At 41.2% G+C, this 11,006-nt stretch overlaps 1 protein-coding gene and 1 long non-coding RNA gene across 2 annotated transcripts in view; both read right to left on the bottom strand.

Moving 5' to 3' along the window:
* Positions 1-344: 344 nt before the first annotated feature.
* LOC117441770 (uncharacterized) lies at positions 345-5,815 on the bottom strand. The gene is made up of 3 exons (XR_004551426.1): positions 5,735-5,815; positions 5,001-5,036; positions 345-431 (listed from the first exon to the last, which is right to left on the bottom strand). It is a non-coding gene; the product is annotated as an uncharacterized lncRNA (long non-coding RNA).
* Positions 5,816-6,577: 762 nt separating this feature from the next.
* The window catches only part of LOC117441771 (6-phosphofructo-2-kinase/fructose-2,6-bisphosphatase-like), a 14,198-nt gene continuing 9,769 nt past the window's right edge, over positions 6,578-11,006 (bottom strand). The window contains exons 9-12 of the mRNA XM_034077789.2: positions 9,433-9,562; positions 9,076-9,138; positions 8,926-8,990; positions 6,578-8,021 (exon numbers count right to left, since the gene is read on the bottom strand). Of these exons, the coding sequence (XP_033933680.2) occupies positions 7,962-8,021; positions 8,926-8,990; positions 9,076-9,138; positions 9,433-9,562 (318 nt within the window). The 3' untranslated portion in view covers positions 6,578-7,961. The remainder of the gene's footprint in view (positions 8,022-8,925; positions 8,991-9,075; positions 9,139-9,432; positions 9,563-11,006) is intronic.

Genomic DNA, 11,006 nt, shown 5'->3' with positions numbered 1-11,006 from the left:
GCTTAGAGATTGCCTGCCCCTAGGCTACTTGGAGAGGTCCCAGTTCACCTCCTTCCCTGCCGTGGTGCCCTTGAGCAAGGCACACTACAGGAATGGGAAAACCCCCCAAAAGCATAATAATTGTAAAATTAAAAATCTTTAATATTGAAAACAGTCCCTATATGTTGTGAGGAATCATCATCAAAAACACAGTACATGTGACTGGAAGTATTTCCTGACTTTCATAGAGATTAGAAATAAAGGAAGTAGGGATAGAACAGAGAAACAGTGACTTACATGGTGAAGTTGGAGATGAAGGCAGAGGAGGGCAGGTCCACCTCGAAGGCCGCCTCCTTGGTGACGGGCAGCTGGTTCCACACTGAGCTCTGCACTGTGGTCACAGCGTATCTGGACACCACTGTACACCTCACATGGTAGTCTGTCACCTTCAGCTATATCATCACAAATATATGTATAACAAATGTAAGGGTTTGGAGGAGAAAGCACTTAAGTTAAGGAGAAATTAAATCTGAGGGACAAAGGACAGGTATTGTGAAGCTTACATGAGGCAAATAGAAACATTCAGCTAATCGAATGTACCATAGGAAGTTGGTGCATTTCATCTGCTTTTTTCCACATTATATAAGCCTGACAATAACCACAACAGACTGTGAGGTGGCAACGTCGCAAATACGTGATCGGTCCCCGGGGTTTTCAAAACTATGCAGATCTTTGATTTACTCAATGAAAGTTAGGTTTCTCAGTGAATGTTCTGCTTTGATCCTGAACACACATAACATCAGCTTTTCAGATTCCTCTTGTGTGTTTCTCAAAGTTTAAGTAGGGACGAGACGCATGCACTGAACATAAGGAAGGTGTATGGCCCTGGTGGGCTGATAGTACTGTCCCTAAGATGTATCCTTTACTTAGGTGAAAGTACTAGTTCCATAGTGGGAAAAAACTTCACTCCACGTAAAAGTACTGAACTCAAAAACTTAAAGTTAAAGCAACAAAGTGTGAAGTAAAATGGTTCCTGCCAGGGTTTTACTCCTAGTTATGTTTTTGGAATAATATCAATCAGCTGCGTTTTACTGCTATAGATATTTAAGGTTTTGCCTAATTGTAACTCTTGTAGTGTTGGTACATTTAATCTACAGCAATTCATCACATCCGATACGTTCATTTTATGTTTGTAGCACCGCTTTTTTGTTGGACTCAAGTATCTAAAAAAAGACAACTTTTCAAGAGATTTTCAGAAAAATAGCCCTGTGTTTTCACTTCAGGGAAACGTATCATTAAACTGTTATCTGAAAAGTAACAGCTGTCAGACGAGTGTAGTGTCGTCCAAAAACTATATTTGTCTATGGCATGTAGTTGAGCAAAATATAGAGTAGCATAACATTGAAATAAGTACAGTACTTGAGTAAATCATGACAAGGGCTACATGCCGGATTTACTCACAACCAATCAGGTGTGACTATAACAGACAATGATGGAGGCTTAATTAAACCTCGCCTATTATACAAAAATCCACTTCTCCATGTCTCTTCTACATCAACATGTGTCCCCTCTTCTCCATGTCTCTTCTACATCAACATGTGTCCCCTCTTCTTCATGTCTCTTCTACATCAACATGTGTCCCCTCTTCTTCATGTCTCTTCTACATCAACATGTGTCCCCTCTTCTCCATGTCTCTTCTACATCAACATGTGTCCCCTCTTCTCCATGTCTCTTCTACATCAACATGTGTCCCCTCTTCTTCATGTCTCTTCTACATCAACATGTGTCCCCTCTTCTTCATGTCTCTTCTACATCAACATGTGTCCCCTCTTCTTCATGTCCCTTCTACATCAACATGTGTCCCCTCTTCTCCATGTCTCTTCTACATCAACATGTGTCCCCTCTTCTTCATGTCTCTTCTACATCAACATGTGTCCCCTCTTCTTCATGTCTCTTCTACATCAACATGTGTCCCCTCTTCTTCATGTCCCTTCTACATCAACATGTGTCCCCTCTTCTCCATGTCTCTTCTACATCAACATGTGTCCCCTCTTCTTCATGTCTCTTCTACATCAACATGTGTCCCCTCTTCTTCATGTCTCTCCTACATCAACATGTGTCCCCTCTTCTTCATGTCTCTTCTACATCAACATGTGTCCCCTCTTCTTCATGTCTCTTCTACATCAACATGTGTCCCCTCTTCTCCATGTCTCTTCTACATCAACATGTGTCCCCTCTTCTTCATGTCTCTTCTACATCAACATGTGTCCCCTCTTCTCCATCAACATGTGTCCCCTCTTCTTCATGTCTCTTCTACATCAACATGTGTCCCCTCTTCTTCATGTCTCTTCTACATCAACATGTGTCCCCTCTTCTTCATGTCTCTTCTACATCAACATGTGTCCCCTCTTCTTCATGTCTCTTCTACATCAACATGTGTCCCCTCTTCTTCATGTCTCTCCTACATCAACATGTGTCCCCTCTTCTTCATGTCTCTTCTACATCAACATGTGTCCCCTCTTCTTCATGTCTCTTCTACATCAACATGTGTCCCCTCTTCTCCATGTCTCTTCTACATCAACATGTGTCCCCTCTTCTTCATGTCTCTTCTACATCAACATGTGTCCCCTCTTCTCCATGTCTCTTCTACATCAACATGTGTCCCCTCTTCTCCATGTCTCTTCTACATCAACATGTGTCCCCTCTTCTTCATGTCTCTTCTACATCAACATGTGTCCCCTCTTCTTCATGTCTCTTCTACATCAACATGTGTCCCCTCTTCTTCATGTCTCTTCTACATCAACATGTGTCCCCTCTTCTTCATGTCTCTTCTACATCAACATGTGTCCCCTCTTCTACATCAACATGTGTCCCCTCTTCTTCATGTCTCTTCTACATCAACATGTGTCCCCTCTTCTTCATGTCTCTTCTACATCAACATGTGTCCCCTCTGTGGAAAGAGACTCTGAACGTTTCAGGAACAAAGATTCTCTCTCTTTTTGTCCTGATCCATTTCTATAAAAACCTGTTTCGGCCACTTTATGATGTCATAACGAGGTGTTGTCTTGTGTAGCCATTAGCCAATCAGCAACCAAGGTAACCCCCCCCCCCCCCCCCCTTATCACCTGAATCTCCTCCTAGAGCACCATTGTGTTCTTTGTAACCAAATCTCTCTCAGAGGGGCGTAGGGAGGGGCTCCTAATTTTCATCTAAAGTAACAGACAGAGAATCAGCACTTTGGAAACAGGGCTGAAACAGAGGGGATTGTGGGTAATGCTGCAATGATCTGTTTGGTGTTTGGAGCCGAACACTTCAGAGACATGTTTTCTTATATAACAGAGAAGAAGAAAAAGAGTATCATGGACCTTTGCACCCCACCCAGCCAAACCAAAATGGAAAACAAATCATAAACTTGTTTCTCTGTCTACTCCGGTAACGCTGGCGCCTGCTGCAGACTGAAGTGAGTCTGGTTAGCAGCCACGTGACTGCAGGATGAGGCGGCAGAGCCACATCAGCGCAGCGGGGTTTGAGCTGAACTGAATTACTGTATGTGTTCTGGGGATCGCTTCCCAGTTCACGCTGAAGCCAACAGCGGGGAAACCTCAGAGGAGCTCCTGATGGCTCCCTGAGAGAGGGGGGGGGGCTTTCTGTCCGTGGAGCTGGTTCTGCAAGTCGCTTGGTATCAGAGGTGGAGAGTGGGTACTTCACTCAAGGATTGTATTTCGTGAGAACATTATTGAGGTTTTCCCATTTCACAGCATACTTCTACTCAAATACATCTCAAAAGAAAATGCTATACATGTTACTCCGCTGCATTTAACTGATAGTTGTATTGGTTACTCATCAAATTACGATTTAAGATTACAAAATGTGTTAAAACAGTTTAAAACGCAATGTGTTAAAGGTTTAGATATCTTTGAGTTGATTGTGACTTTCTCCCCTCTATAACTGTTTAGATTACAAAGAGTTCAAATGATCCAATACTGTCGATTAAAAATAATAATCTGTGAAGCAGAATTGAGTTGTTATGTTCTTCTTTTTGTACACACTCGTACAGTATAGCCAGAAACAGTAACAGTGACAATGTAACTCATGTTGTAGTATGAGGAGCTTACAGTCATTACAATGACTACAACAAAACAAGAATGTAAATAAGTCCTGTAACTTTCTTGTGTTATCCTTGATGTTCTTTTAACTGCGCTTATCCCTTGGTGTTGAAACCAATTAGGGGATTTTTTTCAACCCTCCTATTGTCTTCGTCGTCGTCCCCCCTCCCCCCCTTACTTTGGTGTTCGCGGTCAAATTTGACCGGTCCTGTTTTAACTGCTATTACATTAACACAAAAACCATTAATCACCACCACATTTAATTTAACACCCTTTCAAACTGTACATATTCTATCAGACTACTGGTATGCATGAAGAACTGCAGTACATATACAAAGAACAGACACTGAACATGTACAGTATTGCGTGTGCCAGGTGTGATCCATGTGGGGGGATGGGCACATAAGAGCGGGAAATGTGTCAAATTGTTGTGTGTGTGCCAGGTGTGATTCACATGGGGGGATTGGGCACATAAGGGGGGAACACATGAGTATGTGTGTGTGTGTGTGTGTGTGTCTGTGTGTGTGTGTGTGTGTGTGTGATCCGGATGGTTACTAATTCCTTTTCTTTATGGCGGCCATCTTTGACCGGGAACACCATGGTGTTACAAAGTTGACAAAATCATCCAAAACGCAATGAAAGTGGTGATCAGTAATTTAATATGTTCAAATGTGAAGGATATCATGAAGCCTTAATGCAATCGAATGTAAAACAAAAAAGTTATGATTGATGAAAGTAGTACATCGGTCAGATTTGACCCGAAGACAACGGGAGGGTTAAATGAATTGTCAAATAAACTAAATATTTGTTATGGTGTTTTACACGTCTTATGACAGTAACTGCACAAACATAGTCCAACTATCACATCCCTTTCCTCTTGTGAAAAGCAACATTTAAAGTTGGGTTGATACTTACCACTGATTTTGTTGGTTTGCTTTGACGCCTTATTCTCTGAAAAACACGCAAGGCAGAAAGTCAATCACGTGCGTTCATGTGTAGTATTGTAAAATGTTATTTTAAGATCAAGCCCAATAAGTATATAATGAACTTCATTGGTTGCAGAAAAGGAGGTTCCCCTTTTGAAGTAATCTCCACACTCTTCCTATGTGAGGGTTGGGTCAAGATTCTGTGTCAAAATACTCTGAATCAAAGCCATTCATGAATGGAGGGGAAGTGGAACTGGAAATAAATGCGTTCACTGTACACAGGCCAGCGAGGGCTCAGAGGCCAATTCTGCACACAAGTCATTGCTGTGTCAATACATTACCACATAGCCTGGACATTGCTGGGACTTTAACATAAACAGGTAAGGTAAAGAGTGGAAGCCCTTTATGGGGAAACATAGAAATCATATATTTAATATACAAAAGATAGGAGTATATTGTATATCTTGACTCATTGGCTGTATTAGAGCTGGAAGTACTCACTTTAGTAGTCACCAATTGTTTAAATAATATCCTGGCAATTATTAGAGTATAGCAATTTTTTTAATGCAAAATAAAGTACTATATTATTGCTATACTTTCCTCCTGTCTTCATTCAACCTGGTTTATCAGAAGAGTGTGTTTCAGAAAGAAGCCATTAACAACTTTTGAGACAAAACTGACAGAAAAAAAGGTAATTACGGAGAGGAAAATAGAACAACATACCTGTAAAAGAACATCTGCTCCAAGTGCAGCTTCATATTCCCTTGATATTCCCTCTTGCATATACAGAGTGAAGAACACCAGCATGCAGGAAGTCCTTAAATTCATCATGTCCAGAATGAATCAGGTTCCAGTTCTCCAAGATGCAGCGAACTCACGGTGTCCGCGGGACTGAGGCAGCGTGTGCAGCAGGACGCTGTGCACATACCTCACATTTTACACAGAAAGATATTTTCTGCAAGGGGCAGTCTCTCTCCCCTCCCTCACCTCGGATTATTTTTAACAGCTCCCCTGCAGTGATAGATGAAATATGTTCTGATAAACATCCGTCACGTGTGGCGAAAAAAGGGAAAAGAAAATCTCCCAAAAAGGTGTGAAGTTCAGTCAGAAAGTTGTCCCGCAGTGTGTGAGGAGAGCAGCTCCCAGCTTGAGTGCACTGTGCATACTGGAAGTTTCACGTCCTGCTGCCACTGAGGTGCACCAGATATGAGGGATTATTAACCCCTGCTCTGCTATTTGGGGAAATTACCCCACTACCAAAACACCTCCCCCTCCTCTCTGAGTTGTATTCCTTAAATTAGTCCCAAATGTGAGTTTCCTATTCCCCCAGAGCGCTTTCACAAAGACCCATTATCTGCCGAGTGGAACAGTGCATTGGTCTGTTGTGAAATCAGTTTGTTAAATGTAGTTTTGGCTTCTCTGAGGGAGGATTAAAAACATAAGAGAGCTGCCAAAACAACACCAACAGGACACTCGTAAAGTGGATTTAGTTTCTGAAAAACAACTTAAAAACAAGTCTTAGTTTATTTTTGTATTTTGTGCCACTACTGGGACATGTCTCCATGCTTAAATGTTCAAAAAGCTCTTTATTTTTAACATACTGCCTGTGCTGCCCTCCGTCTGAAACCAGAGACCAGTCTGCTCTGATTGGTTAGCTCTGTTGTGATATGGCGCATTTCCACTGCAGCGGGTAGCCCCGTTTAAGCGTCCTTAATCGTCCTCAAGCGGTCAGGCTAGTTTTTGGTGGCCTTTCCATATAGCCTAGCACCGGCTAGCGGGTACTTTTCCCCTCTTTTTCCGGCCCCATCAAATCGTGGTTCTATCAGGCCAGGGCTGAACTAGTGACGGCAACACTCTCGACTGCTGATTGGTCAGAGAGAATCGTCACAAGATGGCGCGCGAGGTCATCCCTAGCGTCACATATATATCTAGAAGCAAGCTTGCAGCATTTTTATACACAGCATTTTTTGACGTTCCCACATCTCATTGGGGATGATAAAATCCAGCGGGAGCTCGACGGAACAACTCAAAATGTGAAAGTGTTCCAGGATGTCTCTGCACAGATGCCCCGCCTACACTGCGTTGCTATAGTAACTACCCCAGGTCCTAAACTGTAATGGAAATGCGCCACGGCCTCGGACGGCCAGCGAGGCAGCCCGAGGCCTGAGCGAGGACGCTTAAACGGGGCTACCCCGCTGCAGTGGAAATGTGCCATTAGAGATCTCTCGAGCCTTAGTCTATCATGTATGTGAGGGAACTCTGGGATTTAAGCCTTTGCAGACCATTAACATGCACACAAACCTCAATAACACACTACAGGAAAGGGACAAGCAGAAAAAGCATAATATGGTGCAGCCCTATTTAAAACATCCCATAATGCACCATGTAACGTCTTCTTTGTTGTACCTTTGAAGGAGCCCTGGACTATTTTCATTGCCAAACTGAAGATACTCATGACAATAAAGCTTTGAATCTTGTCGTCTTATCTGCTACCTAACTTTCAAGTCAAGTGCCAGAATCAACAACAACATGTTTTGTTTGTTTGGGTGCTGTCCACGGGGCTGACCCACCTTTACAATTAGATTATCAACAACACACAATCCGTGCAATGGTTACACGTGGTACAATGTTTACACATCTTTTTAAGTGTTTTTCTCTAAGTGTTAAAACATAGTGCATTAGTATTACTTGTAAATCTTATTTTGTGACACTTTTAATAAAAGGAGCACACTCCAGTGAGATAAGACACGAAGGTTTCACAGTCACGCTTCAAACGGAGTATCCTGTTGAGTCGGTGCAGTGTGATTTTTTCTTGTAGTGAACATTTAGTCCCATTTCTGCTTTAAAGCCTACCCTTTCTCCGGAGTGCATCTCTTATACTCAGTGAAGCTAATATGTAGCAACACGTCCAGTTTCATGTGTCTGTAGTCTTGTTCTCACAACACAGCGTTTATATGTGGTCGGGTACGGTCTGCAGAGCCTCCTCTGGGTTTCTGTTGATGTCGACATTCTGCAAAAGAAACACAAATGCTGAGTCCATTAAAAACCCAAACCCGTACGACCCGTTCATTTAGAAATGTTTTCTGTTTGTGGTGTGTTTAAGAATATATTAACTAGGAATATACTTCAACCCGTATTTAAACGTAACCTACATAAAGATGTACATAATATTGTCCCCGTCAAATAAACCAAAGGAATAAAATAAATTGTGGTTGTGAGACATCTCAAGATAAATAATAAATCTTAAAACAATTTGCCTTTAACTTTAAGTTTAACTTGCAGTCTTTGGGAATACATATTTATTTTACTATGAAAACAGCATCTGATTATAGTATATAATTCCTCTCGCTGTTTATTCTGTCGGAGTTCTGTACAACAGTGACCCCTTTGGCCACAATTGGCAATTACAGGATAAAATGACATTTGTTTTTCTCTATATAGTTGAAAGAAATCCGCACGACAATTTGCAACATGTTCAAATGAAAAGTAGGAGTAGCACAAATAGACAAGGGGCAACAAGTAAGAAACTGCTGTCAATCCCACATCATCAAGTGAAGTTTTGGGAGCAACAACAAATAATATGTGGAATTGAGCATCATTGCACCTTGTTGCTTATGAAATAACTTTTTATGAGGAAGATATTGATACCCTTTTTCACAAAAGTTACATATCCACACTTTTAAGCCTATATTTTTTGTTTCAAATCCTCCTAATATGAAAAACAAAAGCTGTTCAGTCACATTTCTGTTCACCCCCCACTCCTACCCATATATATTCCATCTACACATGACCTAACTTTAAAGCCTGCCACCAGACGTATGTAATGTACCGCAGACCAATGGTTGGCAAAGCTAAGTATCTATTATGACAGATCTGTGTGCTATTATAAAAATGGTGTGCTTGTGGAAACTTACCACTGGCCTCTCTCTGTGTGTGTTGACTGCTTCAATGTTGAGGAAAAATGACTCGACTTTACAGCCTGAGATTAGGAGAGAAAGTGAGACTGTTGGGGAGAAGTTCACTGAGATATGGAAATGTCAGACACTCCAGGATGTACCACGTACCGTAAGCTATGGGTGTGAGTTTGAGCACGGTGTGAAGAGGGCACCTGAGATACGGCAGCTCAGCTTCAGAGGAAAGAAATCATAATAATTAGAATCAGGTTTCTCTCTTAAAAAGGAATTTGCTTTGGTGTATCATCGTGGAATGATAAACACAGTAAAAAGAAAACAATTGTAAAAAGGAGCAACTATAGAACTGTTTTGAAAACAATAAAAAAATAATTTAACAAGAAATATTTATAAGAAATAAATCATAATTTAAAGTGGAAGAGCCGTGCAGCTTTAAATGAAATAGGTAGCAGTCGTTTGTGGTGACATACTTCTGTGTCAGATTCTTTTTTGAGGCCTGGATGTGTGTACCTGCAGGTTTGTTTACAAAGTAGGCCAGCAGGCAGCGAAACACAGCTTGGTGGCAGATCACCAGCACGTTTTCCTGCCTTTCCAGCTCCATGATCACCGGCTCCAGGCGATGGACGAGGTCCTCATAGGACTGGAAAAGAGGAGAGTTGATCAATAATTCAAACAGACTCATTCTATCATAGCCTCTCAGTCCACTTGATGTAGGCACGCTATGAACGGACCCGACCCGACTCTACTCAGACTCTCGTATGATGATCGTGTCTGGAAGGAGACGTCTGGCCATGTTTGATCTTGTTTGCCGGTATGTAAAGTTACCGAGTATACTGTACGACAGGATTTACATTTTATGGTGCTTCATATACACTATCAATATTGTACTTTGTGTTATAGTTAATGTACTTGATAACTTCAATTACAACTAGAAAATGCATTTCCTGCAGAAAATGCGTGCGAATGCTGTAAACTGTGAACATTTATGGCTGAATTTAGCTGAAAATGCAGAAAAAGCTGAATGTGTTATTAGCTGAATGGTAGCTGCTTTTAGCAACAACAAAAAAATGCAGAAAAAGCTTAATATTTCAAAGAAAAGGTTTAAAAAAAGGTATAAACAACAACATGTATAGCCTTGATGTCCTGAAATAGCTGAATAATGTAATAGTTGAATGGTTTCTGCAGCTGAAAATAGGCTGAAGGAGTTAAATATCAGATGTAATTAGTAGTGAATTAATTTGTATTAAGATGAGAAAAGAAAGTAAAAAGGCTTGGGAAACTTTTGAACTAACTTGATGATTTGTCGCCATGGCAACGATATTTGATGACACCCCATACTACGCTTAGATGTGTTGATGGCTGCATCATTATCAAACCTGTGAAGTTTTGGGCCATTTCGAGTATTTTCACTGAAGCTATGAGAAAACCGTGTTTCAAGGCGAGCATTGTGTTGCCATGGCAACGGCATTTGAATATATCTCAAAACTGTCCCGAAGATGTCTTCACAGCTGGACTGTTGAAGTCTGCTGCATGTCAGTTGGAGTGATGACATCATCGTGTGCCATTACACAGGTGTTTATAGTTGAGCTAACGAGCTCTGTAGAGATCACAGGTTTCCATTGTTCTGAATGAGAGATGAACCTCTTACATGTGAACGTTTTGTGGAAGAACCGTAACAGATATCTGTGAAATTTCAAAACGTGAAGCATGTCAAGTCATGTAATTTTTGTGTAGTTTCGGGTTAATAATGTGGCCTTTTTGGCAGTTTAACTAAAGGTGTGCGGCAGCTACCGTGAGGAAATATCTGCCTGAAATTACAATGGGCTTCAATGGAGGAATGTTGAACGTTTTTGTCACTTCATGCCCTCAAGAGGCATTTTGTTTAATATTTTATTTTTATTTTCCAACCTAGGAGAGGTTTTCCTACGTTTTTCATGAAAAAATATGTCTGAGGGGTTTAGGTTTTGGGAATTATGGCAAGTTTAAAACATTTTTGGGGGAGAATTTCAAGCACTGCTCCACTCTGTTTTGAGATCAAAGAACTCTAGACTTAACGAGCTGCTCGATCCACTCTAATGTTAAAA

Source organism: Pseudochaenichthys georgianus, unplaced genomic scaffold (assembly GCF_902827115.2).
Source record: "Pseudochaenichthys georgianus unplaced genomic scaffold, fPseGeo1.2 scaffold_1975_arrow_ctg1, whole genome shotgun sequence".
NCBI classification, from domain to species: Eukaryota; Metazoa; Chordata; class Actinopteri; order Perciformes; family Channichthyidae; genus Pseudochaenichthys; species Pseudochaenichthys georgianus.
The sequence above is the reverse complement of the archived record's forward strand: the minus strand, read 5'-3'. Positions and strand labels throughout refer to the sequence as shown.